General features: G+C 35.9%; 4 protein-coding genes across 4 annotated transcripts; 2 read left to right on the forward strand and 2 right to left on the reverse strand.

Annotated features, from left to right (window-relative positions):
- Positions 1-1,901: 1,901 nt before the first annotated feature.
- Positions 1,902-11,093, reverse strand: Tf2-12_1 (Transposon Tf2-12 polyprotein; the record flags this gene model as incomplete). The annotated part of the gene is made up of 3 exons (XM_066129600.1): positions 1,902-1,906; positions 4,896-8,538; positions 9,171-11,093. 3 exons carry the CDS (start codon positions 11,091-11,093, stop codon positions 1,902-1,904), a joined length of 5,571 nt encoding a protein of 1,856 aa, XP_065985698.1.
- Positions 11,094-15,935: 4,842 nt separating this feature from the next.
- G6M90_00g005670 (uncharacterized protein) lies at positions 15,936-16,654 on the forward strand (the record flags this gene model as incomplete). The annotated part of the gene is made up of 2 exons (XM_066129601.1): positions 15,936-16,022; positions 16,121-16,654. 2 exons carry the CDS (start codon positions 15,936-15,938, stop codon positions 16,652-16,654), a joined length of 621 nt encoding a protein of 206 aa, XP_065985975.1.
- An 898-nt stretch (positions 16,655-17,552) lies between these two features.
- G6M90_00g005680 (uncharacterized protein) lies at positions 17,553-18,953 on the forward strand (the record flags this gene model as incomplete). The annotated part of the gene is made up of 1 exon (XM_014694450.1): positions 17,553-18,953. The coding sequence occupies one exon, from the start codon at positions 17,553-17,555 to the stop codon at positions 18,951-18,953; it is 1,401 nt and encodes a 466-aa protein (XP_014549936.1).
- An 800-nt stretch (positions 18,954-19,753) lies between these two features.
- G6M90_00g005690 (uncharacterized protein) lies at positions 19,754-21,935 on the reverse strand (the record flags this gene model as incomplete). The annotated part of the gene is made up of 3 exons (XM_014694449.2): positions 19,754-21,494; positions 21,630-21,768; positions 21,842-21,935. The coding sequence occupies 3 exons, from the start codon at positions 21,933-21,935 to the stop codon at positions 19,754-19,756; spliced, it is 1,974 nt and encodes a 657-aa protein (XP_014549935.2).
- Positions 21,936-25,397: the final 3,462 nt, after the last annotated feature.

Consider the following 25,397-nt stretch of genomic DNA (forward strand, 5'->3'; position numbering starts at 1 on the left):
AATTAAAGTAGTATCTAGATAAAATTAATCTAGATTTACTATAAATATTACTTTATAATATATTATAAGAATATTTATTAGAAATTAAAAAGTAAATTATAAACCTAATAAATAAAAGATAAATTAGGGTAAGCTTTTTATTAGCTATAATCTTAATATTATTAGCTAAAAAATTAAAAGAAAAATAATAGTTTTATATAAATTATTATACTTTAAATAAAGTAATAAAATAAAATTATTACTTACTTTTACTTATTAAAAAAATATTATATTTTTTTTTTAAAATTAAGTAATTTATAAAACTAAATATTTAATTAATATTTTATAAATTTTAAATTATATTAAATAAAAAGCTTTTAATTATATTTTAAACTTAATTTAAACTTTTTAAGTAGTTAATTTACTTATTTAAGTTAATAAGTACTTTTATAATATTTTAATAATATATTAATAATACCTTAAAAAAAACTTTAAGTAATTTTATTATAATATATTTTAATAATATTTTTATTTACTTAAAAAGCTTATAAAAAAACTATATATAAAAGGTATATAATATACTTATAAAGTTTTATATAATTAAATTATATTTTAATATAAAAAAATATATATTTTATATTTAAAAAGTTAAATATTTAAGGTTTATTATTTATATAAATAAAAAAATTTACTTTAACTTAAAAAAAATTAAAGTTATATAAAATTAAAAACCCTTAATATATAAAAAAAAAATCTAAAAATTCTTAGATTTTATTAATTTTTATTAGGATTTTATTTTAAATTTTTTTTTTTTTATAAAATTACTTTTAAAATTACTAAAAAAAAATATATTTTTTTAATAATTAATTAAGTATAATAAGGCTTTTAAAATATTAAAAAAAGTATTTATTTTTTACTTAGTTTTAAAATAATAAAATTTTATTAAAAAAATAATAATTAAAGTAAATTACTTAATTAATATCTTAAAAAAATACTTATTATAAATTATTAATAAGGTATTTTACTTAATAATATATTATTTTATAAAACTAATAATTTTAAAAAAAAATTATATAATTTATAATAAAAAGTTATTAATAATTATTTTTTATTTAAAATTATAATTAATAAAATTTTAAAGTATTATTAATTTATTTATAATTTTTATTAATTATAAAAATCTAAAATATTTTATAATATTAAAAAAAATATTAAAATATTAGGTATAATAAGCTAAAATATTATTTTTATTTAATTTTTATTTTTAATATAAATCTAGCTTATAAGTATAATACTTAAATATATTTTTTAAATAAAACTAAAATAAAAACCTATTATTATTTTATTTTAATAATATTATATAATTTATAAATATATAGCTTTTATTACTTAATAATTAATTATAATATAAAAATAATTAAAAAAAAATAAGTAAAATAACTAGGTTTTTTTTAAGAAAAAAATTTTTTAATAATTTATATTTATAAAGCTTATAAAATTAAAATACCTTATATAATAAAATAATAATATATTATATTAAAGCTATTTAAGAAAATACTTATAAGTTTTCTTAAAATATAAATACTTATAAGTAAATTATAAACTATACTTTTTTTATATATAATATATTATTATTTTAAAGCTATATTTAGGTTTTAAAGTAAAAGCTACTTATAATAACTTTAATATAATATATATATAACTTTTTTTTAATAAGCTATTTTAAGAAAAATATAATTTTTAAGCTATTATAATAAGAATATTATTAAAATAAAATATTTTAAAATATTATATAATTTATAAGAAATTATTATTATTATAATAAGTATAAAAGCTATTAACTTTAATAAAAATTATTATAACTTATATTAATTATAAACTAATATTAGTTATAAATTTTAATTAACTTTATAATAAACCTTTTAGCCTAAAAAAAAAGGAATATTAAATATCTAATAATTATTATAAACTAATTATTTAAATATATTTAGCTTAAAATTATAATATTAATAAAAGCTAAAATATATATAAAATACTTTAAATAATATTAATAAAAGTTTTATAAATTTCTTATATAAATTATTATAAATTAAAAATTAAATTAATTAAGTAAGTTTTAAATAATATTATATATATTAATAAAAATTATATAATTTTTTTTTATAATATATTACCTCTAAATAAATAATAAAATAAAAAGAGTAAATTAAAAAGTATAAGTAATTTTATAAATTATAATTAGCTTTAAATAATTTAATTAAACTAAATATTTTATAGCTTATTAATTAGTATTAAATAATTATAACTTAATAATAATTAAAATAAGCTTAAATAAAGTTTTATATAAGTTTAATATACTTTTAATTTAAAAACTTTTTTATTTATATAAGTTTATAATTTTAATTAAAAGTAAAGTAATTATATTTATTAATTACTTATAAAAAGGAATAAATCTAGCTTAAATTATTATAATATTTAATTAATAATAATTCTAGAACTTAATAAATAAATAATAATAACTTATAAAAAAGTTTAAAAAAAATATTATATAATTAAACTTATATAATATTAAAATAAATAAACTAAATAAAAAATTAAATTAAATTATAATAAAATATAAAGTTATAAAAATATTATTATTATTAATTATTTAATTAAATATTTTAAAAAATATTTACTTAATATTTTATATAAATTTCTTAAAATAAATAGCCTTTAATTTACTTTTAAGCTAAAAGCTTTTAAACTTTAAATTAAAATTAAAGCTAATATAAATAAATAATAAAATAAATAGCTAAGTAATTATAAAATTTATAATAAAAAAAATTCTAATAATTAAAAATATATTTTAATAAAAATATAAATAAAATATATTAATAAAATAAAAGAGTTATATTTAATTAATATAAAAGCTATTAAAAAATATATAAAATACTAAAATATTAAATTATTTTAAAACTTATTAAAGAGATATTTATTAAAATAATAAGCTTATATTAGCTTTATATTATACCTAAATTATATTATTATAAAATAAAAATAAAAATAATAAGCTTATATTAACTTTAAGTTATATTTAAGTTATAATATTATAAAATAAAAACCTAATAATTTTTATATAAAAAAAAAGCTTATAAAAGTAAAAAATATTTATAAAATCTAATTTAAAAATATAATAAAGCTATATAAAGTTATTTATTTTTTTTTTTAAAATTATTTAAATTAAAAAATAATAAAAGTTAATATAATAAATTATATACTTAAAAGTATTAAAACTAATATAAAAATAATATAAGCTAAGTATAAACTTTTATTATAAAAAAAAATAAAAGAAATATTATTTTAGCTTTTTAATTTAATATAAATAAATATTAATTAATAATAAAAAGCTATTAAATTATATATTTATTATTAAGTAAATATTATAAATTAAGTAAAATACTTTAAGAAAAGTAAAGCTTTTAGCTTATATATATTACTTAAAAATAAGTATAAATTAAATATAATAATAAATAAAGTAATATATTATAAAAATTAAAATAAATATAAAAAAATATATTATTATAATAAAATTTTATTAAATATTATTAAAAACTAAAAAGAAATTACTTAAAGCTAAGCTAAAATTAAACTAAAAGTATAAGTTAAAAAAACCTAAAAACTAAAAGTATTAATACCTTATAATTAGGCTAAATAAAAGAAAAATAAAAGTAATATAATATAAAATATAAGGTAATTAAATATAATAAAGTTCTAATTAAATATATAAAAGCTAAAAACCTTAATAAAAAAAGTTTAATTATGTAACGGCTAAGGTTCCCAAGGGATAAACTAGTCGTAGTTTATGTTGGCAGAGCCACTAGGGCAGTCAATCTGAGCAGTTGGGTGTTACGTTGGTAATAGGTCGTAGACCGTAACCAAGTGATCAGAGTCAAAGAGTTGTAAGCGAGGCTTATTCAATGTAATGATCTGTGTTGAAAGCTAAGGAGCTAGAGGCTATCTATGAAGCGAATTTGGGGGTCCCTATATACTACGGTTGCTAGTTATCGCGGAGGTGAGCATCCTCGATGCTCACTTCCAAACACTGGTGAGCGTTGTGCATGCTCACTTATAATAACTGAGCGTCCTTCCCATTGGTCCTGTCGTGCCGACCAATGTTCCGTGGCCCGTCATGCCTGTGCCGCCCGGCGGCTCCATGCAGCCGGCCCAACCTGCAGCCTACGTGCTGGGTCGTAACACGATGTCCCCTCTCCCATGGTCTTGTCCTCAAGACCTAGGCCTTGTTTCATAAGTAGTTCCTCTGCCCTTTTCTTTTCGTTGGTAAGTTCCTCTTTCTTTTCATCCTTTGTGATGTCCTTCTGACGCCATGTCCAGTCGTACCGTCGTTCCTCGTACCCGAAAGCGAAAAGATCCCTCGTTGAAGGCTCCTTCTACCTTACGGAACGATCGCTTGGCTGATTCCATTGAATCGTTTGGTTACGACGTCATGCCGTGTTCCTTTTGTTCCGCCCGTGGTCTTCGTTGCAAGATGATTGAGCGTTCCTCCAAGTGCGGGGAATGCGTGCGGCGGGGGCGTTCCTGTGATGCTTCTGGTGTCGCGATTAGCTCGCGTAGGTGTCCTTTTTGTGTGTCACTGTTTTTTGCTAATGAGTGTCCTTGTAGTTGGTCGCATTATTTCCGAATCGAAACGTTTGGATCAGGAGGAAGAGAGAGCGGAAGAGCAAATGCTCAAGGCTCAGGCTGAGTTGAATGAAGCGCTGGCCCGTCTAGCGCGACTGCGCCGCCAAAAGCGGCAGTTGGTTACCAAGGGTCAACAAATGACTCGCTTGGGTCTGCAATCGCTGGATGAGTTGGAGGAGGAGGAGCGTCGCGAATCCGAGGCTGTTATCGATGCGCAATCTCTAGGCGCTATTGACGTGTTGGATTGGAACGCTGTGTTTGGGGATGCCTTGTTGAATGCTGCTGGTGATACTGCCGTAATAGGTGCTGGCAATTCTTCAGGTGCTCCGTAGGTTCCCATGTGTTTTCCTCGTCTCCATAGCTTTTCCATTTAATGAGATATTGGCGTGTTTTGTTTCTTGTCCTCATGTCTAAGATCCGTTCTACTTCATATTCCGTTTCGTTCATGACTTCGATGTCTTCTTCTGCTGGTGCATTGTTTGGTGCTTTCTCAAGAAGTGAAATGTGTACTATAGGATGATTCCTCATAGTCTTTGGTAATGAAAGTTCGTAGTTGTTTGTCGATATTCTTTTCTTGATAGCGAATGGTCCTAATTTTTTGTAGTCCAATTTGTCGCTTGGTCGCGTTGTTTTGATGTTTCGTCGGAGTAGGTAGACCATGTCTCCCTCCCCAAAGATTGGTCCCTTCGATCTTTTACGATTATGGTATTGTGCCATTCTGTTTCGTACGAATTCCAATTCGTGTCGCATTTCTTCGTGCAATCTCTTCAGTTCATCTGCTTGCAGCATCGCTCGTTCTGCTTGCGGTCCTTCGCGCTGTGTTCGAAATACTTCGGGATTAAATCCGTAATTGGCGTAGGCTGGTGTTTGCTTTGTCGATTCTGATATCGAGCTATTGTAAGCCAATTGCGCTGTAGGTAACCATTTAACCCAATCGTCCTGTTGATGATTGATGTAACATCGTAGATACTGTTCAAGCGTCTGGTTCAATCTTTCCGTCTGTCCATCTGTCTGTGGATGGTATGCGGTGCTTAACTTGTGATTCGTTCCAAGTTGTGCCATAAGTGCTTGCCAAAACTTAGAAGTAAATGTACTTCCTCTGTCCGATATGATTTCTTCTGGCAGTCCATGGTTACTTGCTATTGTTCGTAAGAACACATATGCAAGTTCTTCTGCATTGCTTGCTTCTCTGTACGGTAAAAAGTATCCGTATTTTGTGAGTCTATCCGTGACCACGAATATGCTGTCATATTCCACGTTGGTCATTGGTTCTTTTGACATTGGTAGCTTCGTAATATGATCGAAAGCTATCGATTCCCATGGTCGTGTTGGTACTGGTAATGGTTGCAGTTCTCCGTATGGCTTATGTCGTGAAGCCTTACTTTTTCCGCATTGTATGCATTCGTTGACAACCTTTTCGACCATTTTCTTGATTCCTGAGAAATCGTATTGTCGTCGTATCTTATCCAGTGTCTTGCGGATTCCTTGATGTCCGTAGACTGGATGTTCATGCATTTCTTTGATGCATTCTTCTTGTAATTCTGGTGGTATCCAGATTTTCTCTCCATACATTGGTACTCCTCCTGGGTGGCATGTGCATCCCGTCGGTACGTCCCCAATGTGTTGTATATTGTCTGTTGCCCATTGGTGTATTTTGCCGTATACTGGGTCTTCTTTCTGTACTTTCAATATGGCATTCAGTTGTTTCTGCTGGAAATTGCCATTTTTATTGATCTCAAGGAGTGGTCCTGTTGCTGTAGGTACTCCTGTATCGTAGTCGCTTCTTCGACTTAGAGCGTCTGCTCGTCCGTTCTCGGATCCTTTTCGATGGATGATTTCGTAGTCGAATTCTGAAAGATATTCGGCCCATCGAATTTGTCGTCCATTCAATTGTTGCGTCGTCGCAAAATGAGAGATGTTCTTATGATCGGTATACACCTTAACTTTGTGTTTGCTTCCCATGAGATAGTGTCTAAATTCCTTGAAAGCATTGATGATTGCTAGGAATTCTTTGTCGTAGATGGGGTAGTTGAGTTCTGCTCCATGAAGTTTCTTCGAGTAGAACGCAATAGGGTGTAGTTTTCCGTCATCGTCTCTTTGTCCAACTTGTGCTCCTAGAGCAAAGTCTGATGAGTCGGTTTCTAGTTCCGTTTCTTTTTCTGGGTCGAAGGTTCTCAAAACAGGTTCGGATGTGATGAGTTCTTTGATCTTGTCAAAGGCACATTGCGCCTCATCGTTCCAATTCCACTGCTTATCCTTCTTGGTGAGTTCATCCAAGGGTGCTGCGATTTCGCCGTAGCTCTTGATGAATCTCCTGTAATAGTTCGCAAAGCCTCTAAAGCTTTGTATGTCCTTGACATTCTTCGGTGTTGGCCAGTTCCTTACTGCCTCAATCTTTGTCTTTTCCATTCGTATCTCGTTTGGTCGTATCGTGTGTCCTAGGAAGTCTACTTCCTGGGTATGGAATTTGCTTTTTGCTGGTTCCACTAGTAACTTCGCGTCTTGTAGCGCTTGTAGTACCTTGTGTACATGTCTTTTGTGGTCTTCCAGGGTTTTTGAGAAGATCAGTATATCGTCCAGATACACTACCACAAAATTGTCCAAATATTTTCGTAGTACGCTGTTGATCATTCGTTGGAATGTCGCTGGTGCGTTGGTAAGCCCGAATGGCATTACCAGGTATTCGAATAGTCCGAACTTCGTTCTAAAGGCTGTCTTCCATTCATGGCCTTTCTTTATTCGAATCAAATTGTATGCTCCCTTCAGGTCCAAAGCGGTGAACCAATTCATTCCGTGCAATCGGTCCCGTAGTTCCGATATTAGTGGCAACGGTGTTCGATCCTTCATGGTAATCGCGTTCAATCGCCGATAGTCCACTACTAACCGCAGTTTCCCGTTTTTCTTTGGAACAAACATAACTGGGTATCCAGCTTCTGATGTGGATGCTCTGATGTAGCCTTTCGCTAACATCTCGTCGATGTACTCCCGTAGTGTTTCGAGTTCTCTTGCGTTTAAGTTGTAAATCTTATGGAATGTTGTCGACTTTCCGTCTATCAATTCAATCTGATGATCCCATTGGCTGTGTTCTGGTAATCCGGTTTCTAATTCTTCTGCGAATAATTTTTCGTATTTCCGGTATTCCTTAGGGATATTCTTGAGTCTTTCTTCTTTCGTTATTGGGCTTTTGTCGTCTTTATCGTTCTCGTTCCTCTTTTCTCCTTCGAGTTTCTTGTTTGTGTTCGCGAGGTCTTTCCTTAAGGTGGCAATAACCTTTCGGATCTTGGCTTTTGTCTTCTTGTTGCTTATTGTTGTTCGTATCCCGGTTTGTAGCGCCGTCGAGGTCGTTACGGTGGATCCAATTGTTTTGACTGCTTTTCTGCCGCTTGTTTGTTGTCGTTGGTCCTTGGATAACTTGCTTGAAGGTTCTTTTTCTTCAGAACTCTGTTCATGAGCTAAGTTATGACGAAATTTCGTTCTTTCTTCCGAATTCTGCTGATTCTGTTGGCCTGAAGTCTCGTTCCACTTCAGTTGGCCTGTCCTCCAGTTGATCAGTGGGTTACTCTCCCATAACCATGGGTACCCTAACACTAGGTCGTGTTCCGATACGTCCATAACATCGAGTTGAATCACTTCTGAATGACTTTGAATCTGTACTTCGAGATGATCAGTCTCTTGGTTAATGATTCCGTCATTATAGGCAAAAAGTTTTCCTTCGATATCAGTTAACTCGTATGGTGCCTCTTTGTGTTTCCACGGTAGTTGGTAACGATTCACAACTCTGGGTGAGATATAGTTGCCCATCGCGCCACTGTCCACAAGTATGCGAACGCGATGTCCCATGACTTCGGCGTCTAATACCATTTTGTCGCTTCGTCCGTTCTGGGTTGCGTTGAGGGTCATTAGCGTCTTTCTTTTCATGCCAGCCTGTAGCCCTTTTACAGATGGCGTGCCTCGTTTTTTGAGTTTTCCGGAATAGATTCTTCTGCGATTTGTCGTTTCATTTCTTGGTACCATTCTGTAGGTCCAGTTCCGTTTTGCGGGTGCTTGAAGCAAAACCCATCGTCAAACATTTGACATAGGCGATTGTAAATTTGGTTTTTCATTTCTCCGTGTTTTTCGCATCTTGGGTTGTCGCAGTTTACCGCATATTTCCTGTTGCATCTGGGGTTGAACTTCTGTTCGTTGTACCACTTATCCAACTGTTGTTCACTGTGGTATGTTGATTCTGTGGTTCCCCTGGGGTCTTTCTGTTCGAGTATGTCTAATGCTCGCTGTGTCCGTTTGTATGCTGCTGGTGTTCCACATTGCCACTTGTGCCATTCCCTGGCCTTATCTACCATATGTTCTGAACAATTAGGTAGTGGGCATACCATGTGGTCTTTTGTTTCACATCGAGGTGACTTGAGTAGTAACTCCCTTCTGTGTGTTGGGATTTTTCCCTCATACACATACTGATGCCACTGCCTGTTCTTCGTATGTACATGTAACTGGCATGTGTCTGATTCACATACGTCCGTAGGATCTGTATGAGCTCGGCATTTGATGGGTGTGTTTGAATCGGGTTCCAAGGTCATCGTTTGATCGTTATTGATTATCTTCACTCTCCATTCTAGGAGTTCCCATCTGAAGTATGGTGCTTTGATCGGATATCCTTTCATCCTGATCGGAAACGCATCCAATCGTGCCTTGGTTTGAAAGTGTGCCTGGCACATTGCAAACGCGCATGATGCCCATGCTAAACGTGTATGTTCCGCGTGTCTTGGTGAGAGTCTAGGATCGTCTTCCTTCTCTCCTTCCGGAAACCATAGTGTCTGGTTTTCCATTGCCGTGGTGGTGTCCACTGCTAGAATAGGAATTGCGAAATGTTTTCCTGTTGGTGCGGGGAAATATCGCTGTACAGCTTGTTCTTGTGTGGCTGTCAGCCTTGCAGGCGTTTCTTCCTCGCTTCGTTCGTCTTCGGACGCTTCTGGAGTATCTAGGATTGCGTTGTCGTCATCGACGCTCATTTCCCTTACTCTATCTTCCGGTTCGTCGAAGGTGGTGAGGATTTGTGCGTCTTGCTCCTCCCTATATTGTTGTTCCCTTCGATTCTTCCTTGCTTCTGCTTGTTGTCGCACCCAATCGAGAATTTCTTGGTGCGAGTCTTCGTCCAAATATTCTGGCGATTTTGGTTCATGGAGTTCCTTTCGTCCCGTCATTGCAAGCGTTCTCTTTTCCATTGATTGTTCGTCCAGGTCTTCTTGTACCAGTTGTTTGGCTACTTGCAGTCCGTTTCCTATGAAGTTCATAATTTTCTTCTTTGGTTTTCTTGGTTCTTTTGGAAACCATCCTCTTTCTTGTTTGCTGCTCATGTGAACGTAGCAGTTGTCGTCATAGCAGAAGGTCCAGTTGAGGTTCTTATGTTCCACCTCTGATTCGGTAACTTCGATTTTCTGTTGGTTAGTAGAATTGAGTTGTTTCTTACCTCCTTCTGGTACTGGCTTCCATTCTTTCCTGGGTTTCTTGCATTTATTGGCGAAATGTCCTGGTTTTCCGCAGTTGTAGCATTTCTTTTCCTTTTTGTCGTCTTTCTTGGTAGCGTCAAGCTCCATTCGTCCAGGGTTAAGAGTGTGACCATAGGCAATAGGTTCGTCACGCTTTCTGCGTTGATTGGCTTGGTAACTCTTCCCTTTGGCAGGGCTCCAGGTTCCTTTACCCTGTTTCTTCTGTATGCGTCGCTGATACTGTCTGTCGTCGATTCGTACCGCCATAGCGATGTAGTCCGATAAGTTGTCTGGTCTGTTCTCCCTGTAGAGTTCATCTTTGACTTCTTCCTTAAGTCCTTTATAGAAAGCTGACATAAGAGGTTCGTCCTCCCAGTCAAGCTGAGATGCAAGTTGTCTGAAGCGAGCGGCATAATCGGATGCCGATCCCTTCTGCTTGAGCCCGTCGATGTAGTACTCAGCAGCCCTAGCTTCGTCAACTGTTCCAAAGGCCTTTTTGATAGCTTTTTCGAATTCATCGTAACTTTCGAAAATGGTGTTGGTTTCTTCTTCGCGGTCGTCTTTTTCTTTGTTAAGGTAGTCCCTCATAATGGGTTCAAACCATGCGAGTGCCACTCCCGTCATACACCCTCCTGCGTGCAGTACCTTGGCAGAGGATTCTTCCATTTTGGTCGGGAATTGTCGGTGGTAAGCCCTGAGTTGAGTGAGGAATCCTTGAAGCGCACCCGGGGATCCGTCGTACGGTCCTGGTGACCTGGGTCTAAGGATTTCTCCCAAGTCCTTTTTAATTGTGGCCGCAGTCGTGGCTTGTTCCTGCCGTTCTTCTTCCATCTGTTGGACCCGTTCCCGAAGGCGTATGATCTCAGCAAGCATGTCGTGAGCAGAGATGGTGGTTGGTCCCTCTCGGGTTTCATTGGATCCAGATGCGGTGGTAGTCTCGCGTGGTGCCATGTTGACAGTTATCAGGTATTGCTCAGAGTGACGCGGTAGTAGTCTGAACAAGAGCTTTCAACGTGTAACGGCTAAGGTTCCCAAGGGATAAACTAGTCGTAGTTTATGTTGGCAGAGCCACTAGGGCAGTCAATCTGAGCAGTTGGGTGTTACGTTGGTAATAGGTCGTAGACCGTAACCAAGTGATCAGAGTCAAAGAGTTGTAAGCGAGGCTTATTCAATGTAATGATCTGTGTTGAAAGCTAAGGAGCTAGAGGCTATCTATGAAGCGAATTTGGGGGTCCCTATATACTACGGTTGCTAGTTATCGCGGAGGTGAGCATCCTCGATGCTCACTTCCAAACACTGGTGAGCGTTGTGCATGCTCACTTATAATAACTGAGCGTCCTTCCCATTGGTCCTGTCGTGCCGACCAATGTTCCGTGGCCCGTCATGCCTGTGCCGCCCGGCGGCTCCATGCAGCCGGCCCAACCTGCAGCCTACGTGCTGGGTCGTAACAAATTAACCTTTTTAATAATTAAAATAAGTAAAAGTATAATAAAAGTAAAAAAATTAAAAGTAAAAAAATTAATAATAAAATAAAAAAAATAATATATAATATATTAATAATTAATAAATAAGTTAAAATTACTTAAATATAAGCTAATATTAAAATAATATAAAATATTAATAATAAAAGTTAAAAGTATTTAATATAAAATACTAAAAATATTAAATAAAATATAAATAATATAAAACCTAAAAATATAAATATTAAATAAAATATAAATTAAAAAATATATAATAAAAATAAGCCTAATAATATAATTAGCTTAAGCTTTTTAAAACTAAATAATATTAAAAGTATAATATTAAAAAATCTTAGAATTAAGTAAAATACTAAGAAATAATAATTAATTAAAGCTAAAATTATTATTAATTAGGTTAATATTACTTTTATTATTAATATTATATTAATTATTAAAGTTAATATTATTATAAAATAAGTTTTTATTAAGAATTAAAATAATAATAAAAAAGGTAAGCTAATAAATAATACTTTTATTAAAAGCTAAAATAATAATAAGAAAAGAAAGCTAAAAAGTATAATAAGTAAAAAAGGTTATAAACTAAGTAATAACTTAATATAATTAATAAGTTTTATATATAATTAAGCGCTATTATTAAATTAACTTATATTAATTAATAGTAATCTAGGTAATAAAAGCAATTATATTACTTTACTTATAGAAAAAGTTAGTTAAAATAGGCTTATTAGCTTATAATAAGTTTTATTTATATTAGCTAGAGGTTAAAAAAGTGTTTATTAGGATAATAACCTAGTTAAAAAGTTAATTATAAGTATTAATAGCCTAAACTACTTTAGGGTTATAATAGGTATAATTAAATATAATTCTAAATTTTCTTATAATAAAAGTAAATAAAGCTAAAAATCTAATATAATATATTTTTTAATTATTAATTATATTTTTCTTAAAAGCTATAAATATAATATATTACTTATTAATATATAAGTATATAATTTTCTTTTATTAATAATATAATTTTATATTTTTAATAAAAATATATATTTCTTAATAATAATATTTATAAGTATTATAATAAGCTTTATAAATTATATTAGATTTAAGTATATACTTTTTTTTATTTATATTTATAATTTATTAATAATAAAAAATATAAAAGTTAAGTATTTTATTATTATTAAAAAGATTTTTATTATTTAAATTACTTTTAATAATATACTTATCTAAGTAATAATTATAATTAGAGCTAAAAAAGTAATTTAAAAGTATTAAATTAAATATAATAATAATAATAAATATTTTTTTTTCTTTTTTATATTATAAATAAAATAACTTAAAAAAAATATTTTAAAATAAAATAATAATAAAAGTATAAATAAAAAGGTAATTAAATAATTTTAATTAAAATAATTAAAATATTAAAATAATTAAAAAAAAAAAAATTATAATAAGTAAATAAAAATATTTTTATTTTTTTAAAAAAAGCTATTTTATATTTTATAAAAAGGTTAAAATAAATAAAAATAAAAGTAAAGTATATATATATTAGCCTTAAAAAAAAAGTTACTTAATAATATAAATAGGTAAAAAAGTATATTATAAACTTAAGCTAAAAGCTTAAATTTAAATAAAATCCTAAGTAAAACTAGCCTAAACCTAATATAAATAAACTTTAAGCTATTAAAAACCTTAAAATCTAAGTAAAACCTTAAATAAAACTAAACTAAACCTAATATAAATAAACTTTAAATTAAAATAAAATATATTAAAAAAAAATAAAAAAAAAATAAAATCTTTTTTTTTTTTTAAGTTTATTTTTATTATTTAATAATATATATATATAGCTATAAGTATAGCTAGTTTATTATAATTAATTTTTATATATATTTTTATACTTTTAAGTTTATTAAATATTTTTAATATTAAAAATAATAATATTTTATTTTTTTTTATAATTTTATTTAAGCTTTTATAATTTATATATAATTAAAATTAATTATTTTTTTTTAATATAAAAAAAATTAAAGTATTTAATAAGCTTATTAAATATTTTATTTACCTTTTTTTTATTATACTTATTATATACTTATAAAGTATTTATAGCTTTTTTTTTATTAAATTATAAATAAGTTTTTATAATAAAATTTTTTTTTTAATTTAATAATATAAGTTTTTTTAAAAAATATTAAGAAAATAATTATTATTTTAATATTAAAAATATTTATATAATTTTTATAAGCTTTTAATAGCTTTTTTATAGCTTTATTATTATTAATATTACTTATATCTAAGAAAATTATTTTTATAAAATAAATATTTTAGGTTTTTTTTAAAATAAAATATATTTAATTTAAAATAATTATTAGTATTATTATAGCTTTTTTAGTTTTATTATAAGCTTAATACTTTTTTATAAAAATTTATAAGTATTTATATATAACTAGGTATTTTTAATAGTTTTAGCTTTAATTTATAATAATAAGTTTATATTTATTAGCTTAATTTTTACTTAAAATTAAGTTTTTTTAATTTTTATTATATATTAATAAAATTAATATAATTTAAAGTAATTTATATTATTTTTAATTTAAATTATTTATTTTAATATTTTTTAATAAAATAATAATATATAATTTATATTTTTAAAAAGCTTATTATTAAGAATAACTTATTTTTAATTATTTAATATAAAAAGTTTTAATATTATAAAAATTATATTTATATTTAGGTTAAATAATATATTTATTATTAATTAATAATAGTTTTTTTATAAGTAAACTTTTATTTATAATTAATTATTATTAGCTTATTTTATAATAACTTTATAGCTTTATATTTTTATTTTATTTATTTTATTAATATTATTATTAATAATTAAATAATTATAATAAGTTAAATACTTTTTTATAATATATTAATTTATATAATAAATATTATAATTAAATTTAAGGTATTTAAGTAAAATATAATTAATATAATTATATTTATAATAAGAAATAAAACTATTAAAGTATTATAAATTAAATCTTAACTTTTTTTTTTAAGAACTTTTTATAAATTTATAATTTATTTATTTTTTTAGGGTTTTTATTAGCTTTTTTTTTTAAGTACTTATTTTTTACCTTAAAAATAATTATTTTAGCTTTTTTATTTTAGCTATTTAAGTAGCTTTAATTTTTAAGAAACTTTTAGCTAAGTATTTACTTTTTTATAATAAAATTAAGGCTATTAATAAAAATATATATTAAGATTTTATTAAAAATATAATTAAATAGCTTAGCTTTTTAATAAATTTAATACTTTTTATAATTATAAAAAAGCTAATTATTTTTTTACTTAAAGTATATTAATATTTTTATAGCTTTTAAGTAATATATATTCTTATTAATTAATTTTTTTTTAAGCTATTAAATAAAGCTAAATTAAGTATACTTAAAAAAGTTAATATATTTATTATTTATTATATAATATATTTATTATTATTTTATATTATTAATAAAATAATTATTAATATATATAATTTTATTAATATTATTAATAAAATTTAAGTAATTTATTATAAATATTATATTTAGGTTAATTAAAAAGGTTTATAAGCTTTTATAAGTATTTTTTTTATAAATAAAAGCTTTAAATTATATTTTAAATATATTATAATATAATTAAATAATTATATTATTATAATTTATAATAAAAGTTAATATTCTAAAAAATTAAGCTTTTTTTTATATAAGGTTTTTTTTAGCTTTTTTTATTTTTTAAGTAAATATTAAAAGTTAATATTACTTTTAAATAAATTATAGCTTTTTTATTATTATTTTAATATTAATATTAAGCTTAACTTTATTAATATTATAAGTAATTAAAAAAAAATAATTTTAAAAGTATTAAACTTTTTTTTTTTAAATATATATTATTAATTTATAATTATTAATTTATTATTAAAATTTTATTTTAAAGTAATATTTAATTAAATAAATTAAGTTATATAAAAAAGTATTATTAATATTTTATTAAGTAATTTATTACTTTAAAAAAAAAAATTTATTAAAAAAGTTTTTATAATAATAAAATACTTAAAAAAATAAAACTAATAGTTTTATAATAAATTAATAATTAATTAAATATATTTTAATAATTTTATTTATTTTTAAACTTTTAAGTTTTTATAAGCTTAAAAATTCTTTTTTTTATAATTAATAATAATTTTATTTTTAAGGCTTAATTAAAGCTTAAAATTAATTTCTCTAGAACCTTTTAGTAATTAGTGCCTGGCCTGTACATCTGGGACCCGCTTTTGGTCTCTGACAACAGCATGCTCGGCCACTGGGTCGCAAAGAGCAGACTGGGGTTTTCAATTTTCCATTTTGCCGGCAGAGACGGCTATAAGTTGCTGTCCAACGTAAGTCCCATTCCAAGACGCCTCGAGTGCCGTGCGGCATTGGCATTGACTCTCTCTGCCCGCGCAGTGGATATACATGCACAAGTTGGACTTCACAGGGGAACACGTGCTATGCTGTTCCGACCACGACCACAGTCACGACGGCGACCTGCGGACCGAGCGGTATTTCCGAACAGGGCTCCTATGTTTTCCCTGCTACGGTGCCTGTCCAAATTACCGGCAATGTCTCGTCGACTATTGTGACGTTGTGGGCACCCATGTTTCAGCTCAATTTTGAATCTACAGATTTGAAGCCAGCTACTACACTGCCTAGCTCAACTAGTACGCCGTCAGAAACCTCGACTGAATCCTCGACGACTTCTTCTCTATCCGAGGGTGCGATTGCTGGCATAGCTGTTGGCACCGTTCTGGCTGGGATTATCCTAGGCATCGCGGCCACTCTGCTTGTTCTTCGTTATCGGCGAAACAAGAAGCTATCCAACACAAGTCAGTTGGCATATGGAGATGCCGCCGCTTACCAAGTAGCCGCTCAACCAGGAGCAGAAGTTCACCAGTATCAAGGTGGCGGCACAACAGAGTTTCACGAGGTGCAAGCTAAGAATAAGCCTGTCGAGTTATCTGCGCAGATGTAAGTCTATTACAGAAGCGGGCATCTAATCGTTGCAAAATTCACTTCTGATTCCTTTTATTTGGCGGAAAATTGTCTCGTTGTCTAGTAGGCTCCTCTTTGACCGGCTCCGGGGTTAGGGTTAGGTGGAATCTGCTATCTAGGCTGGTCTGTCTCACTGGTTCTCTAAAGATGAATGCGAATTAATGGTGAATACTTCTTCTACCTTGGACTTTGTGCACTACTCTTTCAAAAAAAGAAAACTTTGGGCCAGCTTCTGCATTCACATAGCAGCTGGCTAGTGGGAGCAGGGCAGCGAAATGAAGGGACCAGCCCTTATGGGTGGGGATCCTCCAGTTTAGCAAAGAGACTAGGTCAAGAAGACGGAAGCATTAATTAAATAGGGGGGACTGAAATTAAAATATAAGTCTATAAAGTAGTGGAAATGCCTTCAGGGTCCCGCCAATCTAGGAACAGCGCTCCCAGAAGACCCCGGAAGACATCCAGAACAAGACTCAACGTAACATAAAGTATAGCTTGACATACGGCTAGTTTAAAGCCAGCTCGGTCACCCGTAATTCACAGTACGAGCCTGTCACCAAATGCAGCCAGATGAAACCAGCCTCTTGGGATCGAATAAGAGAATCTGAGTTGACGCCCAACTAGGCCTAGTGCCCTCGGCAACTGGCCCACTTGCTAGTATTCACTCAATTCAACCCCACACCCGGTGGTTGCAGATTTTGCTCCTGTTTAAAGCACTAACCAAAATCCCAACACTTCACCATCATCTATACCTAAATCATCTCATAATGACCCAAGCTCAAGTCCAGAACCTGTAGGACTAAAAAGTTTCAGCGGCAGAAATTTCGTGCTCCAAAGTGGCATGGCCACAACACAAGAGCATCATATCCACATTCCAGGCCATGGTATCCCCCACGCTGCCCAGCTCATACGACACCATAGAAAATTACACCTCGGATCTGTGCAGCTTTCTCGACACTCCTCTAGTCCGTCAGATCACAGGCGGGATTCACGTCAACGACGCCCTGATCCAAAATGGCTGGCAGGCCCTGCCGCAAGAATGGACCGAGTGGTGGTCCGCGTGGCCAGACTACCGTCTAGCCCAGCAAGACCTCGTCGACGGCATTGACGAAGAAGCCGAACCAGCCTCGCGTCTTGTCCAACAGCAGCCTCGACTCGCTGCCAGTCGGCCAGAATCCCTGACCACCTGGCTGAGCACCCTCAAGTCGCTCGCGCTTCCTCGCACCCAGCGCCCTGGTCCGGCGGTCGCCCTGCCCAAAGTCTTGACCGCTCACATGGGTCCTAAAAAGATGTCCGAGGTCTCTTCCGGAGCTGCTTATATCCATGACGTCTGTCAGAGAAGAGGTATTCGCCGCATTGTCGACATGGGCTCCGGCCAGGGCTACCTGTCCATCAGCCTTGCCTACCTATTCCGCGGGCTGCAATGTCTCGCCATTGACGGCAGTGAATCCCAAGTCGCTGGGTCACGGGCGGTCGCTATCTCCCTGGGAATACCAGAGCACAGATTAGAGCAAATTGTTCACTGGATCGACGGCGCTCCGAGTTTGGCGTCCCGGATTCAAGACTGGGCCGATGGCGAGAGCTGCATGCTCGTGGGTCTCCACGCGTGCGGGAGTTTGTCAGAGCACATGATTAGGTACTTTGCCACGGTGCCTTGCATTGAGGCCCTGGCGGTGGTGGGCTGCTGTTATAATCATGTCGTTCCCCGGTCGCCCAGCTGCCCGGCCGGGTTCCCCATCAGCGCGGCGTTGAGAGAGCGCAATGTCGTGCTGAGTGCTACTGCTCTCATGGCGGGCTGCCAAGCGCCGAATAACTGGAAACGGCCGGGTCGCGGATGTGACCAGGAGGGAGAATCGGTGTTTGGCAAGCGTCGTTTGCACCGAGCGATCCTGGAGAAACTGTTGCACGACAAGGGAATAGAGGTAAGCAGGCAAGATGGAAAGAGGCCGGTATGGGGAATCCGGAAGCAGGACACTGCTAGTTTTGCCAAGTTTGCGCGTAGATCGATGGACTGCCTGAAGATAGCTCATGACAGGGTTCCAGCCGCGGATCTGATGGCCTATGAAGAGCGGTATAAAGACTGTGAGGGTCAGATTGCCATTCTATGGACGCTTAGCGTGCTTTGCTGCAAGGTTGTTGAGAGTTTAATTGCCTTGGATCGCTACTGGTTTTTGAAGGAACAGGGAGCAAAGGGGGTAGACATTGTGCCTATTTTTGATTTTAAGATTTCTCCTAGGAACCTGATGATGGTGGCGGAGAAAGCAGGCCCTGGGTTGCCATAGCCGGGGACACATGGAGCGCGTCTCAAGATTCAGCCTTCATGCTGAGAGGACAGTGATAATACTAGCGATAGATTTGAAGCATTAGACTTTTGTCATGCACTCGAAGAGGTGCCATGAAGACGGTGCCGATGGCCAACTTGAGCTGGAGAACCGGACATCTCAGCCTCTGTGTTCTATAAGGGGCTCCGGATGAAAACTAGGGCTTCAGGATTCACCAAGACCAGATAGGCCAGCAGTGCACCCAAATCCTCATCAAGGAGCCACAGCGGATAGAAAATACGTAATTTCTTCTCATACCAACGAGACAAAGCCAAGTCAGGAGTGTCTCGGGTGATACCAAAACACGAGAAATGCAGTTGCCTTGGCCGTAACCAATATATCCACGAATCGGTTGAATCAGCCAGTGTGGGTATGTGCATTTATCATTATTCCTTTGGCATATCCAACTCGTATTTACGAGTTCAGTCTGGATAACATCACGCCCGCCCATCGACCAGAAACCAGGAGTCCAGAAACACAAATTTCCCAGCAAGTGTCATATCCTCGTAGAATCCGAAGAGGTGTCAATCTAAAAACCTCATCCGTCCAAGTAAAAAACCCAAAGCTTTCTCGGAATTCAGAAAAGAATCCATAATACATGAAACTTAGTAACCTGCAATATGCGAGCTCCTTCCCGTTCACTGATACATATCTCTGCCCGCCCGTTCACCACCTGTTGCGAGGCCGGTACTCCACGGCATGGCCACGAAGCCCGGCAGCATCGCGGCATGCTGCTCTCCACTGTGGGAGACCACATTGTTCTATTCGGTTTCGTAATCAAAATAGCTCAATTTTTGTTCATTCCGGTTCGGCAAGACTTGCAGTTGCTGCTGTTGTGTCTCCTCATCTTGTTCCTGCTCTTCATGCTGATACTGCTCCCAATTCTGCTGCTGTTGGTGCTGAGTTGTGCTGTTATAGAACACCCCAGGAAATGTTTCAAATTCAGATGGATATCCTGTCCACTGTCCCGTATTCAACTCAGCTGATGGGCATGGAAAGCTTTCTTGTTCTTCCTGTCCGAGACTGCCCACGCTATGTAGTGCGTTCGGCAAATCGTATGTAGAGGGCCCTGGACTTGCGGGCTCTACAACACCAATGGCTGGTTCTGAATACTGGGGATCGCGAGTTATATAAGTATATCGTGCAATGTGTGGGTTGTTTTGCTGTTGCGTAGGCATTTCATCCTGGGGCATGGAGCTCCTCGTGACATGGTGACTCTGGATATGAACGCTCTGGCCCATCGGGCTATGCATCCCTCGCCTCTCAGACACCCAAACACAATCATGTGTTTCTTGGTTTTGTTGGTCAAACTGTTGATCATGTTGGTCACGGGAAGAGTTTCCAGACTGAGAACCTGAAGACGATTTAGCCAACCAGTCTTGGAATGTCGCACGAATCGTTTCAGAAACAATAATCTTTGTCAGCTCTTCATAAACGTCCTGTGACATTCGTTGTCTTAGGTCATTTATCCTATTTTTGAAATTGAATTCAAGAGTATGTGCAAATGCCGCATACGGCTGGGGGATGACGTTCTCAAAATACGGGCTGCTTGGCAAAGGGTCGTTTGGGAAAACAATTCGGAAGACCTTATACCAGCTGTCCTCACTCTTGGCCGTCATTTTTTGCCCAAATTGTTTTATGTGGTCAGCCGTAATAATTCGTGGCTCATGGCCTTTGTTCGTCTTACCCTCATTAGAATGATGTCGTTGCAGATGTTGCTTGACACGGGATACATTCGAAAAGCCAATTTTATGGCAATTTGGGTAATAGCTGTTAGATTGCTTGGCTATGGGACAATCCCACCTTGGGTTGGAACTTGGGGAAGGGTCAGATGACGAGCTCCCCTCGACATGCTCATCTGTGATGTTGTTCACTGGCTCGCTTTTTCCCGGCTGCGCTGGGCGTCGTTGATGATCATCTGCAGGCGGCGACGAAGCTTTGTGTTTTCCATTTCTTGATCCAAATATATTTCTGGCCTCAAGATGTGTCGTCCTCACTGGGGAGGGCTGTGGGTATAGGCGAACTCGCGTTGGGGCCAAAGAGATGTTCGCAATAGTGGCTGGCCTTGCTGGCGGTAACATGACGGATTCTCTGTCGCTGAAGATTTCGCTATACTCTTGATTGGTCCCAGACCAAGATGTAATGTCTGTGGTTGTTTGCCCTACCCCAATCTCCAAAGCCCCCGGTGGCATATTTGATAATGGTAGATCATTTGGCGTAACTTTTTGGTTATCTCGCCAACCTAGCGCACCGTCGAACCTGTTTCCATTGGATCTGACATCCTCCAAAGTCTTTGGATATAAGTCGCTCCCCAATGGTGTTGGCCCAGCGGAGCGGCTCGCTGCTTGGTCACCACCTGAAGCCGTATAGCTGCGTTGTGCGTATTCTAGGCCAGCATAGCTAAGCCCGTTTCCGAATTGGGCTTGGGGATTTGTTCTGTCCTTGCGTTCTCGCCGCCCCGGGATGGAGACATCCTGATTGACGACTGGGATTGGAACGGCGCTGTGTAAAGAGGTTAGTCATCGGAACAACAATTGTTTAGCAGCGCAATAACATGGCTTTGAGCAGCTGCCGTCTTCCACAGTGAACAAATGAAATGGGATTTGGGATTGGTAAAAAAGAGAGGCATGTTCTAACGTCAACTGACCAACACCACGGTCATCATCCTGTGGGCGGTTATAGCCAGGGTCGCAAGTGCCTGACGCCTCAAATGTCTGGTGCGAGAGGCCATCAGAATCGTCATACCATTCCCCTGTATGAGCCGCTGGGTTTGAGCCTGAGGCTCTGTCAGCTTCGTCGCAAAAAGCATCACAAGGCGCTCATAAAGTGCGGCATGTCCAACGTCATACCGTGATCAATGAGCCTCACAGCTCCTGTAGTGTGTAAAGTCTCTTGACCGTCGAATGTGATGTCCCGAAATTGGTCGTTTGATTGCCAAGCCATGCTTGGTGTACTGGTCAGACGAATGCAGCTGTGTTACATTTATGCATGAATTAATCATCTGACAGGCGCCCGCTGTAGAAATGAAGCTGCCGACCGCCGCTTGGCCTGAAGAGTAAGAGCGCAACTTCGAATCTAGCCAGAATGAGGAGGGGGATATGCTTAAAAGGCAAAATTCCAGTCGAGGTCTGGACCCAAGGATTTCGGTGTGTGCTGCCACGTCCCTTGCACTGCCTTCTTGTTTTGTGTAGTGGTCTCCCAAGATAGGCAAATGGTCTTCAACTTTGTCCAAAGCAACAAGAGACTCTCCGAAATATCTTGACCAAATGGAAAAAGGACACTTCTAGTAGCACACGGGGGGTTCAGAGCCGGTCGGGTGGGTGGGGAAGAGCAGAGAAGACAAGCAAGGGAGCTGGGAAAGTGTTGACGGCTCTAATCTGGTTGCTTCACCACAAGTTATCAGACAGTCTGGTCACTTCAGTTTTGGTAGAAGAAGGCGCAGCCCAGTCCGCGGGGAATTAAAATGCTGCGACTTGCAAACAGCGCCAGGATATACGGTGTTGACACAATGGCTTTCAAGGCTCTTGACCGACTTGTTAAGCTTCTCTGCTGTATTGCCTCAATTTCCTCTTTTGGATAGACCTTGGGCGCACGGGTCAACTGACCCGACAACGTTGCAACGCACCAATGCCGTCTGCTGCATGTTCAACACAACTGCGTCCGCTCAACGTGGTTGCCTTTGGGGGCGATGGGATGAGGCGCAACAATTCCAACAAAAAGGCGACTTCGCACACAAAACCAATAAGAAAACCTTTCTGCATAGTGGCCATGCTTGTATTCACGTCCTTGAACACTTTCAGCACAGCCGACCAAGAGCGTTTCTGTACAAAATCAAACAACCACAACGCACAGCGATGAAGTAATCAGCGCATTGTTCCGGGCAGATCGCTTTCATGACGCCTAGTATGAGATCGCCAACTGTGGCATCTATTATACATGGTGATCAGCAGCGTACGCACAGTTGACACGCACTATACATGATCATCGGCGGTGTGCCAAGTTGGAGGCACGCCACGGCGAAGGCGCATGTGTCCAGCCTCGTCAGCAAACAGTGTGCATACGGCGAAAGCACACCCTGGCTTCACCCAAGAATTTTCGTTACATTGACAAGCTTGTAATCCCTTTAGCTCTCAGATAAATATGGAGAACGGGCCGCGCAAACGGGGGAGTCGGCGGACCCAGAGAGCGACAATAACATGAACCGGCCATGCGGCTCAAGCTATTCACTCAGTGGCGATGAAGCTTTTAAGAAGCGAAATATCCCGATCATGGGGTACCTGGAGCAAGTATAAGCGTCCCGACCCTCTTGTCCAAAAAATGCGCAACACGCCCCTCCTCTGCGACTACATGGCACTCACCACACGCCAACGCACAGCCAACTCATGTGCTCACCGGTGCCGAGACAGGGACGGCACCTACAGAATTTTGTTTATTCAATATTTACACTTTGAAGTGATGTTTCTGGCATTGGGTGTCGCCTGTCAGGTAATTCGCTTCACACACACGCTCTCTCCTTCACCACCAGCACGAGGTAATAACACGGTTGGGATGGGGGGGCTTGACCTACCTATTCATCGCTGACATCAAGGTAGACAGCATGTAGTGGGATATTGGTGCCTTGCGGGACTTGGGCAATGCTACCCTATTCTCCACGGCTTCTGGCCGCATGGAGGTTGCCTTGATGCAGAGGAGCAGCCCCAAGGCGTTGACGGCGTCTTGTCCCCGATCCCTTCTCGTCTTGTCAAAGACTGAACACAGACGACTTGTTCCTCATTGTTCTGCATTTTGTTATTTCATCAATCTTGTCTGAGACCTATGAACAGCGACCCATGAGCTGTGCTGCGCACGAGTAACGTATCGTTCCATGTCGGCTTACCCCTTCAGTACCCCTGCTGCGAGGGCTGAGATGGCTGGTACTCGGTCAAGATGGATGGGCATGCAGGCCTGCCCAACGACCTGGGACTCGGACTCGGCCGAAATTTGCGTTTGCCCCTGTATCATGGCTGATCTGCAGCCCCAATGCCCTGGGTACCAGTGCTGGGCAATGCCTCAACAGACACCTGTTCCAGTGTCTTTCCCCATCAGAAGTGTCCAATCTGATACATCGAGTGGCTTCACACGAGTTTCGGGCGCTATGTGTCATTAATTCCAGCATATGTAGGCTCTGAAGTGGTTCGCATGAGCAGCTCGTCGTGCATCTCGGCCCAAAACTAAATGTCAAGCCACCGTCTGCGGCAGCGTCTGTAGTGACCTTTAAGGCTTTGAGGAAACCCAAGGACCTTTGATACCAAAGACTGTTATTAGCTGAATTGATCTAATTGCTTCAAGCCCTCATTCCGAGCCCTTGTCACAGAAGCATCGCCACAAAGAAGGCCATTTGTTCCGGTGCCGCCCTCGATGAACCATGGGACAATACGATTGTCATGGCGCGTGCCTCGTAGTTGTCTGGGGCGTTGAATACTGCTGCATGTTGAGGGTGATTGAAGATGTTCCGTTCATCCGGACACACGTCTCCTGTGATAATGGAGATGGAAGTGAGATTCCTACGCTGGGATCGACAACTCCCATCTTGGTCGAAAAACATCCCCGCTTTATACCCCAGTAAGTAGGAATCCCCCAATATATGTGTCTGGTGCATCTCCCCGTGACAATACGACTCTGTCCTTCATCATCCACTTTCCATCAATTATACCGCAACTTCGGCTCCCGCAACTCTACATGAGCAGCATGGCCTCCAGTCCCTCTCCGAATCTCACTTCTATTAATTGGGGCTGCATAGAGATTGATGGAGGACAGCCTGCCAAGACCTCAAGCCATACCCAGGCGGAGCAACAAGATGGGACTGGACTAAGAATGGAACAAGGCACCAACCAGGGATTGAAGTTGAAGAAGTGCGAGAACTTGTCGAAAAAGGCGCCACCACGATTGCACTCTCACGAGGAATGAACATGAAGCTCCATGTCTGTGATGGAACTGTCAGGTTCTTGGCAGCACAAAACGTGACGGTTTATGTCGCGGAAACGCGCGAGGCAGTCGGCATTTATAATTCGCTCGCCGAAGCGGGTTCCTTGGTCGGCGGGCTCTTTTATTCTATTGACTTGCTAGAGTTGCTTACAGGTATTACCACTACACACAACACACAAATAATTGAGGATCATGTTGCGGGTGTCGAATTATATATAGATGGTATATGGCACGTATGCGCCCTTCCGCCGCCAAGCAGATCAAGTTCGTTGTTTCCATGCCGCAATATACGGAACTGCTATCCGGCTTGCTGCGAACCGCCATACTGAAGTCCGAATGTCGCCTTTCGATTACGTTAGCTGCTCAGTGGTGGTAGTTGTTTCGACCGGCTGGTTCCGTCTCCACTTTCACTTCAAGATCATTCATGACTTCTAACCTCGG

The sequence above is a fragment of the Metarhizium brunneum genome, chromosome 1 (assembly GCF_013426205.1).
Source record: "Metarhizium brunneum chromosome 1, complete sequence".
Taxonomy (NCBI): Eukaryota; Fungi; Ascomycota; class Sordariomycetes; order Hypocreales; family Clavicipitaceae; genus Metarhizium; species Metarhizium brunneum.